This window comes from Lonchura striata, chromosome 2 (assembly GCF_050655825.1).
Source record: "Lonchura striata isolate lonStrDom1 chromosome 2, ASM5065582v1, whole genome shotgun sequence".
In the NCBI taxonomy this organism is placed as follows: Eukaryota; Metazoa; Chordata; class Aves; order Passeriformes; family Estrildidae; genus Lonchura; species Lonchura striata.
In genome coordinates this window covers 21,660,780-21,681,188 of record NC_140704.1, presented here as the reverse complement: position 1 = coordinate 21,681,188, position 20,409 = coordinate 21,660,780, and the positions used below count along the sequence as shown (strand labels likewise).

Here is a 20,409-nt window from a genome sequence, read left to right as displayed (position 1 = left end):
AAAATTATCTTAATATTTTTAGTACAGAGTCAATCAACATTTTATGTACCTTGAGCATGTTACCTATTCCCTATCCACTATGTACAAAAGTTTTCCTCTCTTTTGTTTTGAAATCTATACAGTGCTTTAGTTCACAACTTCCCTGACCAGAGTGGAACCACCAGCCCCACTGGTGTTGTTTCATCCTTGAAGGGGTGAACTGAGAAGAACATGACTTAAATTTACGGAAGTTAGGAGGTGATGCTACTTATATTGCTGACGATTTAAATAGAAACATCTCAAGAATGCTCAATAAATCATGTTCATTTCACACAATTGTTTAATGTAAAATTATTTCAATATTATAATCTAATTGAACTTCATTAATATGTTGAATTAGTATTTCTGCAAAGTGTGATCTGTTTTTAAATTCACTAAAGTACCACACTTTTTTTAGAAAGACAGAGAAGAAGCAGAAGAAAGGAGAAAAACCTAAGGTGGTCAGCCCTTTCACACTGGTAAGGTTTATTCTCTCTATATGTGTGTACATATATATACACACAGGCACATTTTAAAGTGTAACAAAAATGGTTACAGCTATGTTAGTATCCTGCATATTTGCCAAATATGTTCATACTACAGAATATTGGCTATAGTATAGAAATCAAGCAGTTCTTTTTGTGGATGTAGTTATACTAAAGAAGCTGCCTTTTACAGATAAGTATTCTTAGGAATGTTTCCTTAGTAAATTATCATCTTAAACACACCCATACCAGATATTTGTTTGTGAAAGATAAGAATTTCCATGTTCACAGTGAGAAACGTGACCACATACCTACACCGAGTCTGGTCTTGTCCTCTAAATTACCAGAGTCAGGTGTTAAGCACATTAATTATCCCCATGAGTCATTATTCAATCACCTGAGCCAGCAGTAAAGGGAAATTCCATGCCACTGATTAAAATTAAAATTAAGAACTGTATGCTAAAAGGTTCCAGATTCTTTAAAAATCTCTGTAGGTTTTTTTCAAAGACAACCTTTTAATATTTAATCAAGTACATCCTAGATCCTCTTTTAGTCATACTGAAATATCATAGATTTTGTAGCTTTAGTGTGTGTCATACACAGCAATGACACTGCAAATAACAAATATAAAACTATAGCACATGATGGTGGACAGTGCCTAATTTCTTTGCTTTGCTATATCTGTTTACACTAGTACAATTACAATTATATCATACAACTATAGTTTACATCAGCAAACTTAGTATTTTACCGTACAGAATTAAACCAATGATTTTGTAATAGATGAGCTCAAACTTTATCAAGTTCAATGGCAAGAGGATTTAAGATTTCGATACCTATTTATGATGTCTATGGTACATTAGGAATAGTTTTTCTGGCTGCATAAAAATGAGTTTACAGTAAAAGCAGTTATTGCCTTAGTTATCATAATGCCATTAAATTTTCCAATAATTTGAACTTTAAGTGGCATATTTAAAAAGCATAATTTTTTTATGCCTTGTTTTCCTATGGTCTTTCTTATGCAGGTGTAGATACTAGTGTATTAAAATGCCACATCTCTCTGGTTTTGAGAGTTTATAGTATAAAAATGCTTATACAGAAAGGATTTATTCCTGTACATTAAAACTGTTTTTAAACTGTATTTCTAAAGAGATAAAATTGTAGGTTTGGAACACCAGGTGCACAATGGGTGGTTTTTTCTTTGCTTTCTTGACTTTGTACACATAGCATTGTTAGCTTTCTAATACAACAGTTAGAATTAATTTCTCTTCTCACTCACAGTTTCGATACTCCAGCTGGTCAGATAAATTATTAATGATACTAGGCACTCTGCTGGCAGTAGCCCATGGAAGCAGTCTCCCTTTTGCAATGATAATTTTTGGTGATATGACTGATAGCTTTGTTGCATCTGAAGACAAAAATTCTACAGGTAAGAATATATCTACTATGGCAAGAACAATGGCTCCTATTTAAAAAAGAAATGGGAAGAATCACACATCTTGACAGGAGATACAGATGTCAGAAACCACAATAATGATGTGGTTTCTGACATCTGATGCTCATGTTCATTGTATTAGAGATACACTATTGGGGTGACATTGCAGTGGGAGTCTCCTACAGGCTGCCTGAGCAGGAAGACTGAGCATATGAGCAGATGAGGTCCTCTATAGATAGATTGAAGCAGCCTTGCATTCACAAGCCCTGGTCTTCATGGGGGTCTGCAACCACCCCAATAACTGCTGGAGGAACAACACCAGTAGGCATAAGCAATGAAGGAGCTTCCTGAACTGTGTTGATGATAACTTTTCAAACGATAGAGGAGCCAGTGCAGAGAGGTGCTATGCTGGATTTGTTCTTGCAAAAAAGGTGTGGATGTGAACCTGAAAGGCAGCCTGGGCTGCAGTGACCATGAGATGGTGGAGTTTCAGGTCAGCGAGGAGGTAGGACAGCAAGCTCTCTATCTAGAATGTCAGTAGAGTAGACCTGGACCTCTTCATGGACCTGCTTGGTAGAGTACCAAGCCTTGGAGGGAAGAGGCACCCAAGAAAGCTGGTTGATATTCAAGGATGACCTCCTCCAAGCTCAAGAGCGATGCATTCCAACAAAGAAGTCATGCAGAAACACCAGGAGGCCTGCATGGATGAACAAGGCAGCAAACTCAAACACAAAAAGTGAGCCTTGAGAGGTTAGAAGCAAGGACAGGGAGCTTGGGAGGAATACAGAATACCTGTCCAAGCAGCCAGGGACTAGGTTAGGAAAGCTAAAGCCCTGACAGAATTAAATCTGGCCAGGGTTTTCAAGGGCAACAAGAAAAGCTTCCATGGGTAGGTCAGTGATCAAAGGGAGATGAGATAAAATGTGAGTCCTGTCCAGAAGGAAATGGGAGACCTGGTTACTTGAGATACAGAAAAAACTGCGGGACTCAATGATCTTTTGCCTCAGTCTTTACTGGCAAATGCTCCAGGCACACTGCCCAAATCACAGAAGGGAAAGGCAGAGACTGGGAGAATGAAGAATTGCCTCCTGTAGGAGGTCAGATTTGAGAATATCTAAGACATCTGGAGGTGCACAAGTCCATGAAAGCTGATGATATGCATCTGTGGGGCCTGAGGGAACTGGTGGAGGAAGTTGCTAATCCCCTGTCCATTATATTTGAGATGTTATGGCAGTCTGATGAAGATCCCACTGACTGAAAAAGGCAGAAACATAACCCTCATTTTTAAAAAGGGAAAAAAGAAGATCCAGGGAGCTCCAGGCCAGTCTATCTCACCTCTGTTCTCAGCAAGATCATGAAGCAGATCCTCCTGGAAACTGTGCTAAGACACATGGAATACAAGGAGACAAGTGATGATGACCAACATTATTTTTTTAAGGGCAAATAATGCCTGACAAATTTGATGGCATTTTACAATCAGGTTACAGATTTTGTGTGTAGGGAAGAGCTTGGACATCACCTACCTGAACTATCTGCAAAGCATTTGACACTGTCTTAATCAACATTGTTTTCACTAAATTGGAGAGGCATGAGTCTGATGGATGGATCACTTGGTGGATAAGAAATTGGCTGGAGGGTCACACTCAAAGAGATTTCCAAGTGGAGACCAGTGATGAGTGGGTTCTTTAGAGGTCAGTATTGGGACTGACACTTTTCAGCAGCTTTGTCAGTGACATGGACAGTGGCATCAAGTGCACCCTCAGCAAGTTTGCCAACAACACCAAGCTGTGCAGCGCAGTTGACATGCTCGAGGGAAGGAGTGCATCCAAAGGGAACTTGATAGGTCGGAGAGGTGGGTCTCTGCAAATCTCATGAAGTTCAACAAGGCCAAGTGCAAAGTCCTGCATGCAAACTGGGGCAATCCCAGGCACAAATAAAGGCTGGGAGAAAAATGGTTTGAAAGCAGCCCTGAGGAGAATGATTTGAAAGTGTTTGTTGACAAGAAGCTCAACATGAGCCAGCACTGTAGGCTTGCACTCCAGGAATTAGTATCATGGGCTACATCAAAAGAATTGTGACCAGCACATGGAGGGAGGTGATTATACCCTCTCTACATCTCTCTGGAGTGCTGCATCCAGCTCTGGGACCCTTATGGGTCCTATCCTTATGGAAGGATACTTGTTGGAGTAAGTCCAAAGGAGGGCCATGAACACAATCAGAAGGCTGAAGCAACTCCCTTATGAGGACAGGCTGAGCAACTTGAGGATGTTCACCCTGGAGAAGATTCCTGGGAGACCTTGTATCAGCCTTTCAGTACCTGAAATAGGGCTACAGAGAGCTGGAGAGCTACTTTTTACAACAACCTGTATGACGAGGGGTAATGGCTTTTTAACTGAAAGAGGGACAATTTAGATGAGTATCAGGAAGAATTGCCTCACTGTGAGTGCAATGAGAGACTGGAACAAGTTTACCAGAGATGTTGTGGATGCCTGATCCCTGGAAGTGTTCAAGGCCAGCTTGGATGGGGCCCTGAGAAACCCAGTCTAGTGGAATGTATCCCTGTTCATGGTAGGGGGTTTAGAACTGGGTGGACCCCTTAAGATCCTTTCCAACCCCAAACATTCTGTTCTTCTATGTGTGTATGCTCAGGAAGACTTCTTAATCTCAAATTACTGTGATGTAGTTTTGTAGTCAGTGGAGTTATAACTAACCCTGTATTAGTAATGTTCATTCATGCACATTAAAATTTCCTCCTTTCTCCCAAATCATCTTGATTCAAAAGGAGTTGTAGCAACTCCAGATATACTGAACAGCATGTAGGAAAACTAATTTGTTAAATCTTCCTCTATTAAAAGTATTTACTCTTCTCTTCCTTTCCAAGGAAAATTTTCACAGAATTTCACTTCAGATATGCTTCACAAGCTGGAAGAAGATATGACAAGGTAATTAAAAATTGGTATTTCCTCTTCTTTTTTTAATGTAGCCACACATTTCTAGTCAAGCCATTCTTCTCCCAAGGATGTTTTGCACACTTTAAACAACACAAAATAAATGACCTAATAATATATGTAGCTAAAGATTGGCACAAGGGATTATTTGAGGCCCTGGTAAGATTCTTGAACTTTCCCAGTCATTCCCAACAATTTCTCTGTAATCTTTTGCTCTGACCCATCCTGACACATTTCAGGGGTGCTCTGTATCCCAGTGAAATCTGCATTGCCTTCCTTTTTTCTTCTCTTCCTCTGAATTTATAAAGGGCAATTTTTATGATAAAAAAAATTATATGGATTATCATGTGTTGATACATTGAGCTATGGTGAGTCACTTGCAAAAAAAAGTTGAGTTGTCAGATAGTACCTACTTTGCTGCCAAAGCATCAAGTTCAGCTAAATCACTGAGAAGAGATTATAGCAAGATGGGGTTCAGTCTCTTCTCTCACCTAATAAGCAACATGGCAAAAGGAAATGGCCTCAAATTGTGCCTGAGGAGGTTGGATGTTAGAAAAAATATCTTTGTGGAAAGGGTTATCAAACATTGGAACAGGATGTCCAAGGATGCAATCCCTGGACTATTTAAAAGACCAAGGCACATGTTTTAGTGATGGACTTGGCAGTGCTGAGTTAACAGTTGGATTCAAATATCTTAAAGGTCACTACCAACCTAACAATTCTATAATTCTGTAACTATCTAGACTGTAGAAAATAGAGATTTAGATTATATGCTACCTTAAATCTAGCATTCTAGAGGTGGAAACAGCAGAAGACAATAGCCAGTAGGTGCTTCTGCTACAAAACTCCATAAAGAAAAGATCTAATAAGAAGAAACATAAGCTGCTAATAGATGTGTTTTGTTAAGAGGCTTTATTAACCATACATAGACTTGGTTTATGCAGGATTTCTAAAGTCTGTGTGTTTCTTGTAGCATTTCAGGTTCTTTTCTTCAGGTTTAACTCTGTTCCTCATCAGATATTGAAAAATATCTGAGGTACTCTTCAAGGCAATTGTCTTTTTTTGAAGAGAAGGAAGAGATAAGGCATTTTCTGTAGTAACTTTTGCTGTTTTATATCAAAGTGCATTATAATTTTGGATAACAGCGGACTGTAAACTTATGTCGCTTCAGTCATTAATTTTTGCAATTAAAAAACCTAAAACTATTTACACCAAAAAAACCCAAATCAAAACATACTCAAACAACTCCTTTACTGTAAAATAAATGAACAAGTTAGGAGAAGGCTTAGAAATGAAGAACCTGAATGTAATGAAAATGAATCAAGAGGGAATTGGCAATTATGCTTTATAGGAGATTTCTTGCTCCTGCAATATTTCTGTCATTCTCTGACATAAATGTAATGCCCACAAATATTCAGTGGCATATACTTGTTCCCAGTAATTTGAAAACAATTTTGAAGGCAGAATTGCAAATTAAATAATATGTGCATGATTGAAGTTACCCTAACTGTTCTGTGTTTAGTAAATACCTGATGCCTAGCTGCACAACATTTTCAAAGTCTGTCTCATGTTTATTCCAAAAGAACTTTAAAATTAATTACTAAAAAATTGCTACATATGAAATTGTAGAATTTGTTTTGCCCATTATTTAATTGGTGAGTGATCTCTCCCTGCCCTTATCTTGAGCTACGAGCTGTGAATTATACTTTTCTCTTCTGAGTCTAGCTGAGGAAGGAAAGTGGTAGTGTCCTCAGTGAGCACCTGGAATCCAACCAGGGTCAAACCACCATAAATTAGCTCTGAAAGTACAAGCAAGAATAAAAAGCAGCCCTAGTTTCCCTTTAAAACAAATTGTTTACCGATAAATATATTAATAGCAGCACAAGAATAGGTGTTCTTTTCCAAAGTTTCTGGATAGAGCCTTGAGTTGGCATTTTCACTGGTGTGACAAAGCTCTTTGCACCAACTCCTTGTTTTTCTAGGAATGCCTGCCAGCAGGTCAAATGATTGAAACAGTTTGCAAGAACAGAGTTCTCACACAGGTGTGTTCAAGTACTGAACTTTACACATGGACTTAGTCAAGTTTGTTACTCAAACAGATTGCCTAAACTACAACTATTTCTCAAAGGAAAAAGAACTATTATTTTTCAATGCAATGTGCATTTACTCTCTTATAATTTGCAACAGTGAATTTACAGAATATATTTCATGAGCATGGAATTTGGCAAAGATATTAATCCCTTTGGATATGATTTGTCAGTAAACAAAGTCCAAGCATAAATCAATTCATTGAAGTGATGTAGCATCATAAAGCAATTGTCTAAAGTAATTACTGCTGACTTTAGAATTGGTGTTCTTGGGTTTAGTTTGAGAGGCTTTTTTTGTTTGTGGAGTTTTGATGGAGCCGAATGTGATTGAGGTCAATATTCAACTAACCAGATTTCTGTTAGGCATTAACCTGATTTTATTAAACAGTTTTGACTAACTGAATTTCATAATAAGTATAGTTTCAAAGTCCCTAACTGACCTGTATTATAGCCACAAGAGATATTGGAATAAAATTTGAGAAGTTTAATTTGTAAAGCCATTCTCTCTTAGAGCAGAGCATTTGCACACAGATTACTGCGGTTGCTCCTGCCAAATTTCATGTTAAAATTCTATAAAATCAATAAAAGAGTGAAGGTCACAAGAGTTCACAATAGGTCATGAGTCAAGCTTTTTGCTAATGGTTTACTTTTATGTAGATACATTATTGTAATAATTGCAGGTAATATACATTTTAAATATTTAAGCATTGATTTTGGTTGCGTTTTGCAAATGAAATCCACTAAGTTATATTTTTTTAATTCAATTCTGGTGTAAGTTCAATTATAACTGATTCTTTATGTAATTCTTTATCAAATCAAAATCAATTTTATTCTTTTTAAATAGTTCAAAGTTGTGACTCAGCTTTACTTCCAGTTTGAGAAATATCATGGTTCACATACTCCTGGTTTGGATTTGACACCCTGCTCATAGCGCAAGGTTGAATTAATGTAAAAATAAAATATGAGTTATGAATAAGAGATTCAAAGAATTTTTGATCTAATGGCATTTGTTTTCAGTAGCTGTAAATACAGTAATGCTGTATTTTCAAATGAGGACATATTTACTGCATTTATTTATTTATTTATTTATTTATTTACATGGACAGGCATGTTTATGATTTAAATGTGTGTATAACATATATGTGATTTGGTCTGTCTATGTGTGTTAAAAATGCTAGGCTTTGTTTGGACATGACAAATTTAGGTGAAAAGAGTATTGTATCAGAAACACAGTTCTAAAAGAATCTAATGAGAAAATACCTACTGATTCTAAAAATAGGTTATTCTCACGTTAAATGGTATTCATGGAAAACTCAGCAAATTTTGCAGTGAAGTGTAAGTTTTAGTATAAGCATATAAACCCTAATTCAAGTAAAGCAGAAAAAGTAAGTATTATGCTAAATTCACACTAGGAAGGTAATTAAAACAATTTTAACCTGATTTCAGAGAATCTTGCCTTTTTATTTTTTACAGATATGCATACTACTATTCTGGAATAGCAGCTGGTGTTCTTCTTGCTGCTTATATTCAGACTTCATTCTGGACCTTAGCAGCAGGTCGGCAAATAAAGAAAATTAGAGAAAAATTTTTTCATGCAATTATGAGACAGGAAATTGGATGGTTTGATGTAAATGATGTGGGAGAACTCAACACTCGTCTTCTAGAGTAAGTACACCATAGCTTTCCCAGTGTTATTTTATCTTGTTAAACATGCAGGACTCCGAAATTTTTATTTTTATTTTTATTTTAAATTACTTCACTGTGAAACAAAGTTTTCAAATTTCCTCATGGAGAGGCTCAGGGACTGAATTTCTAATACTTCTGATACAGGACTGTCACAAAGATGTCAGAAAAGCATTTTATTAAGTTCCCTTGAACTCCGAGGATGACTAAGGCCCAGCCTATGTTATTACCCCATGAAGAGAAAACAGTTCATTTCTAAGCACACTGAGGTCTGAAAAAGGTGCTGGCTCAGGCCAGCACTGTGAACAGCTTTAACTGCATAACATTTCCTACATGAAACCCTTTATGTTTTATTTCCAAATAGCCCATAAATACTAAACTGATCAAAACTTTAGAATTGAGAAAGTGAGAGTAGTTTTGCACTACAGAAAGAATTTAAACTTTTTCACACAAAAGCAGGTTTATAGCATTATGTCTTCACAAGAATTGTGAAATTTTCCTTGGCCACACTACATGATGATTTATCTTGAAGAAAACTTATTGGGAGCAGTAATTGAATAATACAGATTGTCTTCCACACGTAACAAAACTGGACACCTTCCTTGTGCTTTCTGCATTTTTCTTCTTCTCTGTATATAATTTGTTTTTCAGTGATGTCTCCAAGATTAATGAAGGAATAGGTGACAAGATTGGATTGCTTGTTCAATCACTAACAACATTTGTGACAGGATTTATTGTTGGTCTCATAAGAGGATGGAAATTAACCCTTGTAATACTAGCAGTTAGCCCTGTCCTGGGACTTTCAGCAGCCCTCTGGGCAAAGGTATGTTAACATATGTACAGTGTCAGGTTTTATATGAGTGACAGATAATGAAATAAATCTACATATCTGTAAGTCTTAGAATGTGTTGCTTAGAGTAATTATAGCATTAGATAATACTTAGGTACATTAGCTCTTAGATGAACTGTGTATCAATTCATCTCTCATTCAAGGCCAGGTCAGATGGGGCTCCGAGCAACCTGGTCTAGTGGAAGGTGTCCCTGCCCATGGCAGAGCAGCTGGAACTAGTTATCTTTAAGAACTCTTCCAAGGTCATTCTACAATTCAATAATTATATGTAATTAGAATATTATAATTCCTGTAGATTGGGCAGACTTGTTTGATTGAAGCTGTTTCTGCTAATATAGCACATACAGAGAAGAAAGCAAGATATGTGTAGAATCCACACCTGTAACTCTTTAAGTGTATAAGTACTTTTTCTTTTGAAAGAAATAATTGCACCTCCTGGAAAATAAGAGAATAGAAAAATACTTTGTCTCAGACATAGAGTTTTTTTAATAGTTGTTAAGAGATTGGTAAGGAAATCTATACAGACCTAGATGAGAGAAGGTCCAAATTTCCATGGGACTAGAGTGACTTACATTTTCAAAATCTTCAGAATTTTATTGTATTTTATTTCCCTTTTATTTCAAAAATCATGAAAGCTTTCACTGTCTTGAGTATTTTGCAGAAAATGTAAGATTAGAGATGTATGTTCCACATATGTCAGCTGGCTGAGTCTTCACAGACTGTGGCCACTTCTTCACAGTCTAAGCCACAGGGTCCTCTGGCTAAGGCAGCCAGAGATGAGCATGAGCTAAGGAGGTCTGCCTGGGGAGAACCACACCAGCTCACTATGAGTACTCTTCTTATCTCTTGCACTGGGTAAAATCAGAAGGGAAAGTCCAGGCCTTAGTTGTTTACAACGTGTAATGTGGAATTATTTTATTGAATTCACAGCATACTAAGGAATTTGGATATTGAACATTCTGTGCCCATGCCTAATATAGTCAAAAGGATGTTCATTTTGGAACATACTAATTGTGATAAAAGCCATTTTGTGTGCTTGAGCTTATTCTGGTTTTCATATGTCAAAATACTTGATTCTGTATTAGGTTCTCTCTGCATTCACTGACAAAGAACAGGCTGCATATGCAAAAGCAGGTGCTGTTGCAGAAGAAGTTCTGGCAGCAATCCGTACTGTAATAGCTTTTGGAGGACAAGAAAAAGAAATTAAAAGGTAAGAGCAACATTTGCTTTCATCAGTGGATTTTAAAATACTCACTTCAAATGGTTTGAGATTTTCTTGTATATTTTCTGTCGACAGTCTTGTGCTTTCTGCCTTTTTAGTTAATGAGAGATTGTTAGACGCTGTCGCTGTCACAAGGTTTGACCATGTTGAAAGACAATTATTTTTCTAGAGTTGATATGTTGTCTCTGCATTAAAAGGTATGCAAACTACTTCAAATATCTCACCGTGAGAGCTTTAGACAAAAGAAGACCCTGTTCTGTGAAGAGATGATGATATCCTTGGTAATCTAATCTGATTACTCAGTAGTTGAGAAGGTGCTAACGAAGAGTATCTCTATTTACACTGTACTGTAAAATATAGATCTGGTGATGTGTTTTAACCTTTAATCTAGAGTGGTTCCCAATCAAAGTTCACTGATCTGCAGAAGCAACTTAAATGCCAGTCCCTAACTGGCAATGCCCTTTATTTCTATATACCAAGTTGACTAATATTGGCATTTTCAAGTGTTACCTTAGAAAGTCTATGGCTGACTAGCAGTCTTGCCTTTATACATTCTTAGGGTTAGATATTTTATATGCCTAACTGCTGTACTTTATAAACATTCTTTTTCTAATCCATCCACAGAGCTTTTGTGGTGTGTGCCATGGTACAAGTGTGAGTCTATTTTGAACATCTATCTTTCTTCCAGATACCATAAAAATTTAGAAGATGCTAAACGGATTGGAATAAGAAAGGCTATTACAGCAAATATTTCTATGGGTGCTGCTTTCTTACTGATATATGCATCATATGCACTAGCATTCTGGTATGGAACTACTTTGATCTTAACTGATGATTACACTATTGGCAAAGTTCTTACAGTAAGTATTAATGAGTAAATTCTCAGTAACAGTGAGAAATAATAAATAACAAACCTTAAAGTGTGTATTGGACTGTAATGAGAATTATGTCCCACAACTGGCAAAGTCGCATCCCTTCTTAACGAAAAGATTCTCACCACAAAAGACCATGTGTTATTTCTATAGGATCTCAAAATTTATATGAACTCAAATAAAATATATATGATTTTCAACTGTTCCTATATATTTTCTGATTTTTATATGATTAGACTGATAAATAAGCAGTTCAATCAAAAACTGAAGTACTTTCTAGTTCCTATTTGCTTTCTGAACGCTGAATACATTTTCGGGATGCAGAAACAAATACTTCTTTCTTAGCGATTGTTTAGTCTAAGTAGATAATTTTCTCAATGTTTTGATTACATTTTGCACCATGAGAGGTTGGAATCATTTCTCAGTATTTTTAGAAATTGAGGGGGACAAAAACATACTTGTGACTAGGAAATATGTCACCATATAATTGAAGGAAGAAAACCATAACACTTAAGTCATAACTTAAATTCTTCTCTTGATGTGGGAACCATTCTAATTTTGTATGAAACATGAAGTAAACAGGTTAAGAAGAATAATTTTGTTAACCATAATGAAACCCTGCTAGTTGACCATATGCATATATTGTATATTTTTTAAACTACCTGTTTCATTTATGAATCACTGAAGTTTGTGAAAAAAGTCTCTGATATGTGTTTTGGCTCTTTTGAAACTTTTGTACAGATTGGCATATGGAACCTCTCAGTGAAGTTCATAACCTTATGTGTAATTTATTCTGTTCAAAGTATTTCCAAATTCTATTGCAAATTGTCTGTGTTGTAGTTCACCTAAGGATGTTTTTGCAACATGGATGATGCATTATCATGTGTAAAATCTGTGAATAACCCCTGTTCAAGAGGATGAGTGTGACAGACTTTGCTCTGACTACTATGGCTATTATGTTCTCTGAGCAGGGTGGTTTAATTGCTTTTGTTTTGATACTAAGTGAAAGCAATAAACTGCTATTCTGAGAAAATTATTATTTTTTCTCTTCTGCTGCTGTTTCTTCCTTGCTTGCACTTCACTTTTTCATTGAAGCAGAGGGTCCTTTATTACTTTTCAATGAAGAACTTGTGCTTCTCAACTTCTATTTCACTGTCTCTTTGAAAGCAGAATGATAGTGTTTTGCATTTCTGTTGTCCTGTTGGAAGAGACATAATACATTTTACAGCCTTTGGCCAAAGAATGCATTAGTACAATAAATCCTGAGACATCAAGTGCAATTCTAAATTTTGTCACAGGTTTTACAAGTCTGAGTCACTTTTTCACTTTTTCTTAAAAGTATTTGCAAAATTAATGTTGTACAGCTTCTCAGTTCTGATCTGAACCTTAAAAAGCCCTTTTCTTAAGGTTTTTCTCTGCTTAAGAGAGACCTTTTCAGTTTTGCTTTAATTCTATATTCCTTAAACTTCCCTTAATAGACATGGAACCTCCTTAACCAAAAACACATAACATAAGTAAGTAAGTAAGTAAGTAAATAAATAAATAAATAAAATTTTCTGCATAAATAAGAATGAATACATGCCTCTGTAAACATTTCTTTCAGGTCTTTTTCTCTGTATTGATTGGAGCTTTCAGTATTGGACAGACTGCTCCAAGCATAGAGGCATTTGCAAGTGCAAGAGGAGCTGCCTACACCATCTTTAATATAATAGACAATGTGAGTATCATTGCCCTCACTAGCATTTCAAAACTTCTTTTGAAGGTAAGAGACCCTGCTTTTCAAAGACAGGAACTAAATTCACACAGAAGCTCAATGGAAAAAATTTATAAGTATTCTTGCATGAGCATATCATCAACGTAGCAATGAGGGAGCAAAACACTGTGCAATTTAGATCTTTCAGAAATCTCACCTAAATTACTTAAAACACATGTTTAATGTTGATGCACTCAAGGACTTCCTTATTGGGTTTTTTATTTTATTTTGCACAGGAACCTCAAATTGACAGCTATTCAGAGACAGGTTACAAACCAGACCACATAAAAGGGAACTTGGAATTAAAAAATGTTTACTTCAATTATCCATCCAGACCAGATGTTGAGGTACTGTAATTGAAACTTTATATATATTAAAGTTGAACATATGGATCACATGTTGGGAAAAAAATCATTAAAATGTCACATAAATTAATTTTTTGTTGAAAATCTAACAATTTCAGATTGATTCTCTAATGTATATAAAACTACCTTGTCATCACAGTGATTTATTTCCACCTTAGGTAAACATGTTAAATTTCTTGAATAATTTTTTGTCTAATGCCCTAGTTATTGTGGCTATGCAAAAAACTATAAATATATATTTTTATCAGAATCTAAATTTACAATCCTAACTCAAGTGTTTGTGTATAGTAATGATAATGAGCTAATAAGTTTTAAAATAATTGCAATGCAGCTCTGTTATGACTGTGCCTGAACCAGGAAACAAAGAAAGCAGCTCCAGCAAGGACTTGGTCTATATGGAATAGAGATCAGAATCTATATTTGTCTAGACAGAGAATAAGTTTCCTTTTTAAAGCATTGTCATATATTCAGAATCTCAATGCAGTGATGATAGACAACGTATAAATGATTCCTGGAAATATTTCCATGGAGTGTCTTTGTGTTACATAACTTTTTCCTTCCTTACCTTGGAGGAAAATCACTGACCTTGATAAAATGACCTTTCTTACTTTTGATAGGCAGAAAGGAAATACACCCAGCTTTTAAGCATGACTTTTATATAGCTTCCCTGTAGTCAGTATGATGAATTAAATAAAGAGGTGAGGCAACATAATACAGAAAGTTTGCATTTTATTGTTTCTATATTATATTTTAGTTATGAATAGTAGTATTGTTATTATTTTGTTATATGAACTGGTTCATGAGACAGGTAATTGAGAAGTGTGTTGTATAATACATTGATTATGAACCAATTGTGATGTAATTATAAAGAAAATTAAGCTGAAGTCATCAGTAATTGATTTTTACCAAATTCTGCTAGAAATATAAATATTATTTTATTCTAGTCTTTCAAATTTACCTTGACGTTTCTAAATACTGTTATGTTTTTGGTCGACCTTCTTATATGGACAGATACTGAAGGGCTTGAATCTCAAGATTAATTCTGGCCAGACAGTGGCCCTGGTTGGTGGCAGTGGCTGTGGGAAAAGCACAACTGTTCAGCTCATCCAGAGATTTTATGATCCCAAGGAAGGCATGGTAAGATACCTCAAGTGAGATGACTGCTCTGCATGTCACATGTGCTGAAAGCCTAGTTCCAGCCTCACTGCTTTTGTCAATTTTCCAGTGACATGGTGAAGTCTCCCCTAAAATGGCATGGAGAGAGAGATTCCTTGATCAAAACAAGTAGTAAACAGTTTTTGTCTGCTCTCTTTTGTTTAGGTTACCATTGATGGGCAGGATATTAAGACCTTAAACGTAAGGTATCTGCGGGAGGTTATTGGTGTGGTGAATCAGGAGCCCGTGCTCTTTGCCACTACTATTGCAGAAAATATCCGTTATGGCCGTGAGGATGTCACCATGGAGGAGATTGAAAAAGCCACCAAGGAGGCAAATGCTTATGACTTCATCATGAAGCTACCCAATGTAAGCAGATAAGCTCTCCTGTTGAAATAATTCTAAAAGTTCTTGTGCCAAATAGTTCCTCAGAAGGAATGCTTGTTAAGACTCAGCTATCCCTGGACCTGTGAATATGCAGAGATATGCAGAGCTATGCAGAGCTTCCTCATACCTTTTGAGAATAATGTTAATTTTATATCTTCAGGCAATTTGGCTGTCATTTGAAGAACTACTAGAATTCCAGGAACACAAATGATTAATCAGGTGTATCCAAGTAGGTGTTTATTCCTGTAGAGAAAGGAGAAGATGTTACCGGCATTTCTGCCATTACTGATATCTTTAGTGAAAGGATTGTGGACTGAGTGTTTCCAATACATGTATTTGTCTTGCAGAAATTTGAAACTGTGGTTGGAGAAAGAGGGGCACAGCTCAGTGGAGGCCAGAAGCAAAGAATAGCAATTGCCAGAGCTCTGGTTCGCAATCCTAAAATTCTTCTGCTTGATGAGGCAACATCAGCTTTGGATACTGAGAGTGAATCAGTTGTGCAGGCAGCACTGGACAAGGTCAGTAGTGTTTTAAAATGAAGCATGTAAGTAGGAGCCTAATATTTCCTTCTTTCTTGGACTTTTGTTGAAAATAGAGACATATAAAAACACAAAATGTAAACTTTGATCTGCCAAATATTCTTTGTACAGAGAATTTTTGAGTTCCTGCAGGTATTACAGAGAGAAATCTTATTTCAAATTAGAAGGTAGAATCATATTTTCTGCATTATTAAGATTAAATCAACATTTTCTTGGTGTAATACCATCCTCGTCCATTATCTGTTTTACTGCCCTTCATATTGTTGTCAGTCACCTGTTCTTTTTGAGCCTCATGAGGCTCTCCTGGGTCTGCTCCTCAGGCCTATCAGAGACTTCCTGAATTCCATCCCTTCCCTGAAGTGAATAAACTGCACGGCTCAGTGTGATGTCACCCCTCAACTTGCTGAGTGTGCTCTCAGTCCCATTTATCAGTATCAGTGATGAAGACATTGAGTAGTATGGGTCCCAGTATGGACCTCTTGAGGGACATCACTGAAGATGAACTCCATCCGGCTTCCTACAGAATTCCACTGCTTGGGATCATTACTTTCATTATTTAAACTGAAATTTGCTTGATCACTTTGAAACAGCCTCATAGTTAAAATGACAAGGTGTAATGTTTGAAACATGAAGTGTATTATGCTTATAAATATCCAAAGAAAGGTACTTAGTTGACATACAATTCATATGAAATTGTAGAGAATTTTATTTTTATTGCAGTCACTTGAGTTAGCAATGACTTAGAGCTTAAAACTGATATCTTTAAAAGTGAGTGTAAAATATTTTCTAGTGTTTCTATGTTTAATGTTTATAATGTTTCTAAATATAAATTCTCCATGGATTTTAAGGTTTAAGTGGGCAACTATGGGTCTAAATATAAAAATTACAGCATTTAAAATTTTTATGGCTTTTAACATTCTAAAACTTTATATATTAGGATTTTTATTTAAATATTTTTCATCAAATTTGATGTATTTATGTGCCACAGTGAAAGATGATCTTTAATATTAAATTTAAAGCTTTAAATTACATTTCTGTTTTAAAGGACTCATCCAAATATCTTTAAAAATTTTTTTAAGTTATATTTTTCTGTGAACCATTTTAATGTTTCTTTTAGGTCCTCTTCAACTTTGTTATGAAGATGAACAGTTTTTGGATTGACTTATAAATACTCACACATATTGCTGTTTTCAGGCAAGGGAAGGACGCACCACGGTTGTGGTAGCTCATCGACTGTCAACAGTCCGAAATGCAGATGTGATAGCTGTGTTTGAAGGTGGAGTAATCACAGAGCTAGGCAATCATGCTAAACTGCTCGAGAAAAAGGGCATCTACTACAAACTCGTTAACATGCAGGTACTTCTGTCTCTAGCTGTTGCCTCATTTCCTTTTTGTCCCCACACCCATAGTCATTTTAGCAGAAGTATGAGAAGTTCTGCAGCATATTTTGATAATAGCAAAATACTCATGTACTTTTAAAGGAGAGTAATAATTTGAGAGAGACCACTAGTTTGGCTACAAGACCTGTTTAAACCCAGGATAGTACATTTTTAATCCTCTAGGTATTTAAACTTAAATGATTATTTTATGTTTTCCTTTTATGCAGTTAATGTAGAGGAGGTAACTATAGGAGTTTGGTATTCCATTTCTTTTTCTTAGTCTGACAAAAGGTAAAATACAGTAGCTGACTCTGAAAGAATACAGCATACATATTTTAATACTGAATTCCTTTCTAAAGAAAAAAAAAAGTGTTGGAATAGAATAAAAGAAAAAAAATTAATCTATGCCAAGAGCAAAAATGTGTTCTTAACCTATATAGATAGAAACAAAAAGATTGCAAATTATAATAAATTTCTGAAATGTGTTAGCTATTAAATGAAGACCAAGTTACTTTGATACTTACATCCCAATGTCCCATGTGACCATTAGGTTATAGCAGATTTTCATTGTAGCCTTTGTTTTACTGCATAACCTCTATGTCCATTAAAGAAACTGAAACTGCCACCTCAGTATGTCACACTGAAGAGATTAACCAGACCAATTAAAATATTTCTTCATAGGAGAATACATTTGGTTACCTTAGATTCAAAGTAACTTTGTATCCAAGTAAATGCAAATATGGGGAAAATGAGGAAATATAAAATGGAATTAAAAATATTTAAAACAATTGAAAGCAAGCAAAAGGAGATATTGTTATTAGTAATTTGAAAAGCAATAAGAAATTTAAAAATTCTGGAAAAAACAAAACACAAGTTGAAGGCAACTTTGAATCCAGTTGCTATAAAATACCTCAGGGTGGGTAGACATTTATTTATTCTCTCAAAGAACTAGCAATAGTACCACCAAGGGTAAGGCTCTTTTCCAGTCTGCTCTAATTTTTCAGTCAAAATCTTTTTGACTAGTTTCATGCTGAACTTCCTTATTCTATTTAGAGTCAAGAACTGTTCAGTGTGTTTTCCAGTAAAGGCGATAATGTTTTATCACTTCATAAATAAAATGTATATTCCCCCCCAGAACTCATTCTATAAGATCCCAAGAGGAGTGCAAAGGGTTTACTCTCAATTTAAAACTTTTTGTTTAATTCATTAAAAAACAGAGCAGCTACTCTCAGTCCTCATCTTCCACTTACAAATTTTCATGAGAGATACAAAACTCATATATCACTAAAGCTCTAATAAATATTATACAGATTTTCATACCTCCTTAAGGCATTATATGTTGTTCCCCCATATCTCTTTCAGCTGAAACAAAGTTACTTCTACTTTTTTGAAAGTTTAAAGCAATATATGCATGTTTAATCTTAGCATAATGTTCTCCCCACTTTTAGGCAATAGAAGCTGAAGTTCCATCATCAGAAAATTATGAGAATGTACTTCCATCATCAGAAAATTATGAGAATGTATATAGTGTCAGAAAGAGTGAATTTGAACCAGAATCTGAAGAATCCTTAAGTAGGGGATTGAGAAGACGATCAACTCGGAGAAGCATGAAAAAACCAGGAGAGCAAAATGATAGTCCTGATGAGGAAAAAACTTCACCTGTAAGTATCTTTGCAGACCTGTTAGTGAACTTAATTCCTTTAAAAAAGTTTGCCAAATTCATTCTCCTGCTGAAAAAAGGTACAGGAAGGCATGAGAATTTTTGAATACTAAGTAGCCTATGACTGATAATATTCATAACTTGCTTCTTTAGTCTCAACATAAATGATAATCGAAATAAAATGGTAATTTAAAAATGTATAACAAAGATGAATTTATTATCAAAAATAAATTTCCTTGAAAAGAAATATACTTACATATATTTACATATGATACCAACATAGTCTATATGGGTTAAACAATAATTTTTGTATAAGAAACAAAATACTTATCTCAATATTAGCTACAACTTACAACAAAACCTGCAAGATCCCCCCCCAAATATGATTACATTCCTGTTAAAAGCAATTATTTTACTGTTATAAATTGTTTAATGAAGAATTACTTTAATTAATCAAGCCATGGATTACACACAGCAGTATGCCCAGAATGAGTAGTTCAGTTAGCACTGACCAAAGTATTCACTAACTAAAATTACATGGATAAACTAATATAAAAGGACAAGAGCTATAATAGAGTGTACAGATCTCCCTTGTTAGAATAACAAAACAAAAAAAAGGTACAATCATTTATTCATGTTATTAAAAACTTTACAGTTTTGCTTCTCCTGATAGATTCTGGAAATAGTAAATTGATTATTAATCTCTCCTTTTCTCCGTATTTCTCCAAATACATTCATGTTTGTCCTAATGCAGTTCATGTTTTTTAGGCTGAAGAAGTACCTCCAGCTTCATTTCTGAAAATTATGAAGTTGAACAAAACTGAATGGCCATACTTTGTAGCTGGAACCTTGTGTGCAATTATCAATGGAGGTTTACAACCTGCATTTGCAGTCATATTTTCTGAAATTATAGGGGTAAGTTGGAATAAAATAGCAAAAAACTACAAGCCCACAATATTTATTTCTAATAAAATTAGGTTAAAAACTATCATGGCACAGTGAAGCTGAAGAGTGGATGAAGTATTCTTGCAAAAATCTGAAAAATTGTATGACACAAAGTGCTAACAATTTTGCTACAACCTGAAATATGCTTGTTATACATTAAATGTTTTGTAGTATATGATCAGATTTCATATTAATGCAATTGATTACCAAAAAAAGTTACTGAGAAAGATTAGAGTATTTTAGATTGTTAGTTAATTTTGAAACTTTGTTTCAAATTTTATATTATAGATTTTTTCAGAGACGGACAAGGATGTCTTAAGAAAACAGAGCAACTTATATTCACTGCTGTTTTTAGCACTTGGGATCATTTCCTTTTTTACTTTCTTTTTTCAGGTATGTTTTAATATTTTAACCTTATTTTAATTGTTCATCATGTTTTAGAAACCAGACCTGAAATATACTAAAAATTTGCGTCTTCATAATATGTCTCCAACTCAAACCAGAACCTGTATTTATGATTCTAGATATGTCTTGTGCTGAAACTTTTTTGACCTAGAGCTGCTTGTGTTTAAGGGTATTTTGAATCTATTCAGACCTCTTAACTTTATAAATTCCCATCTTGTTCA

At 35.1% G+C, this 20,409-nt stretch overlaps 1 protein-coding gene across 1 annotated transcript in view; it reads left to right on the top strand.

Moving 5' to 3' along the window:
- The window catches only part of ABCB1 (ATP binding cassette subfamily B member 1), a 48,544-nt gene that overhangs the window by 13,764 nt on the left and 14,371 nt on the right, over window positions 1–20,409 (top strand). Inside the window, exons 5-20 of the mRNA XM_085566230.1 lie at window positions 437–497; window positions 1,785–1,932; window positions 4,820–4,880; window positions 8,447–8,638; window positions 9,308–9,479; window positions 10,592–10,716; window positions 11,417–11,588; window positions 13,204–13,317; window positions 13,590–13,700; window positions 14,730–14,855; window positions 15,039–15,242; window positions 15,608–15,778; window positions 16,994–17,155; window positions 18,627–18,839; window positions 19,607–19,753; window positions 20,072–20,176. Of these exons, the coding sequence (XP_085422356.1) occupies window positions 437–497; window positions 1,785–1,932; window positions 4,820–4,880; window positions 8,447–8,638; window positions 9,308–9,479; window positions 10,592–10,716; window positions 11,417–11,588; window positions 13,204–13,317; window positions 13,590–13,700; window positions 14,730–14,855; window positions 15,039–15,242; window positions 15,608–15,778; window positions 16,994–17,155; window positions 18,627–18,839; window positions 19,607–19,753; window positions 20,072–20,176 (2,284 nt within the window). The remainder of the gene's footprint in view (window positions 1–436; window positions 498–1,784; window positions 1,933–4,819; window positions 4,881–8,446; window positions 8,639–9,307; window positions 9,480–10,591; window positions 10,717–11,416; window positions 11,589–13,203; window positions 13,318–13,589; window positions 13,701–14,729; window positions 14,856–15,038; window positions 15,243–15,607; window positions 15,779–16,993; window positions 17,156–18,626; window positions 18,840–19,606; window positions 19,754–20,071; window positions 20,177–20,409) is intronic.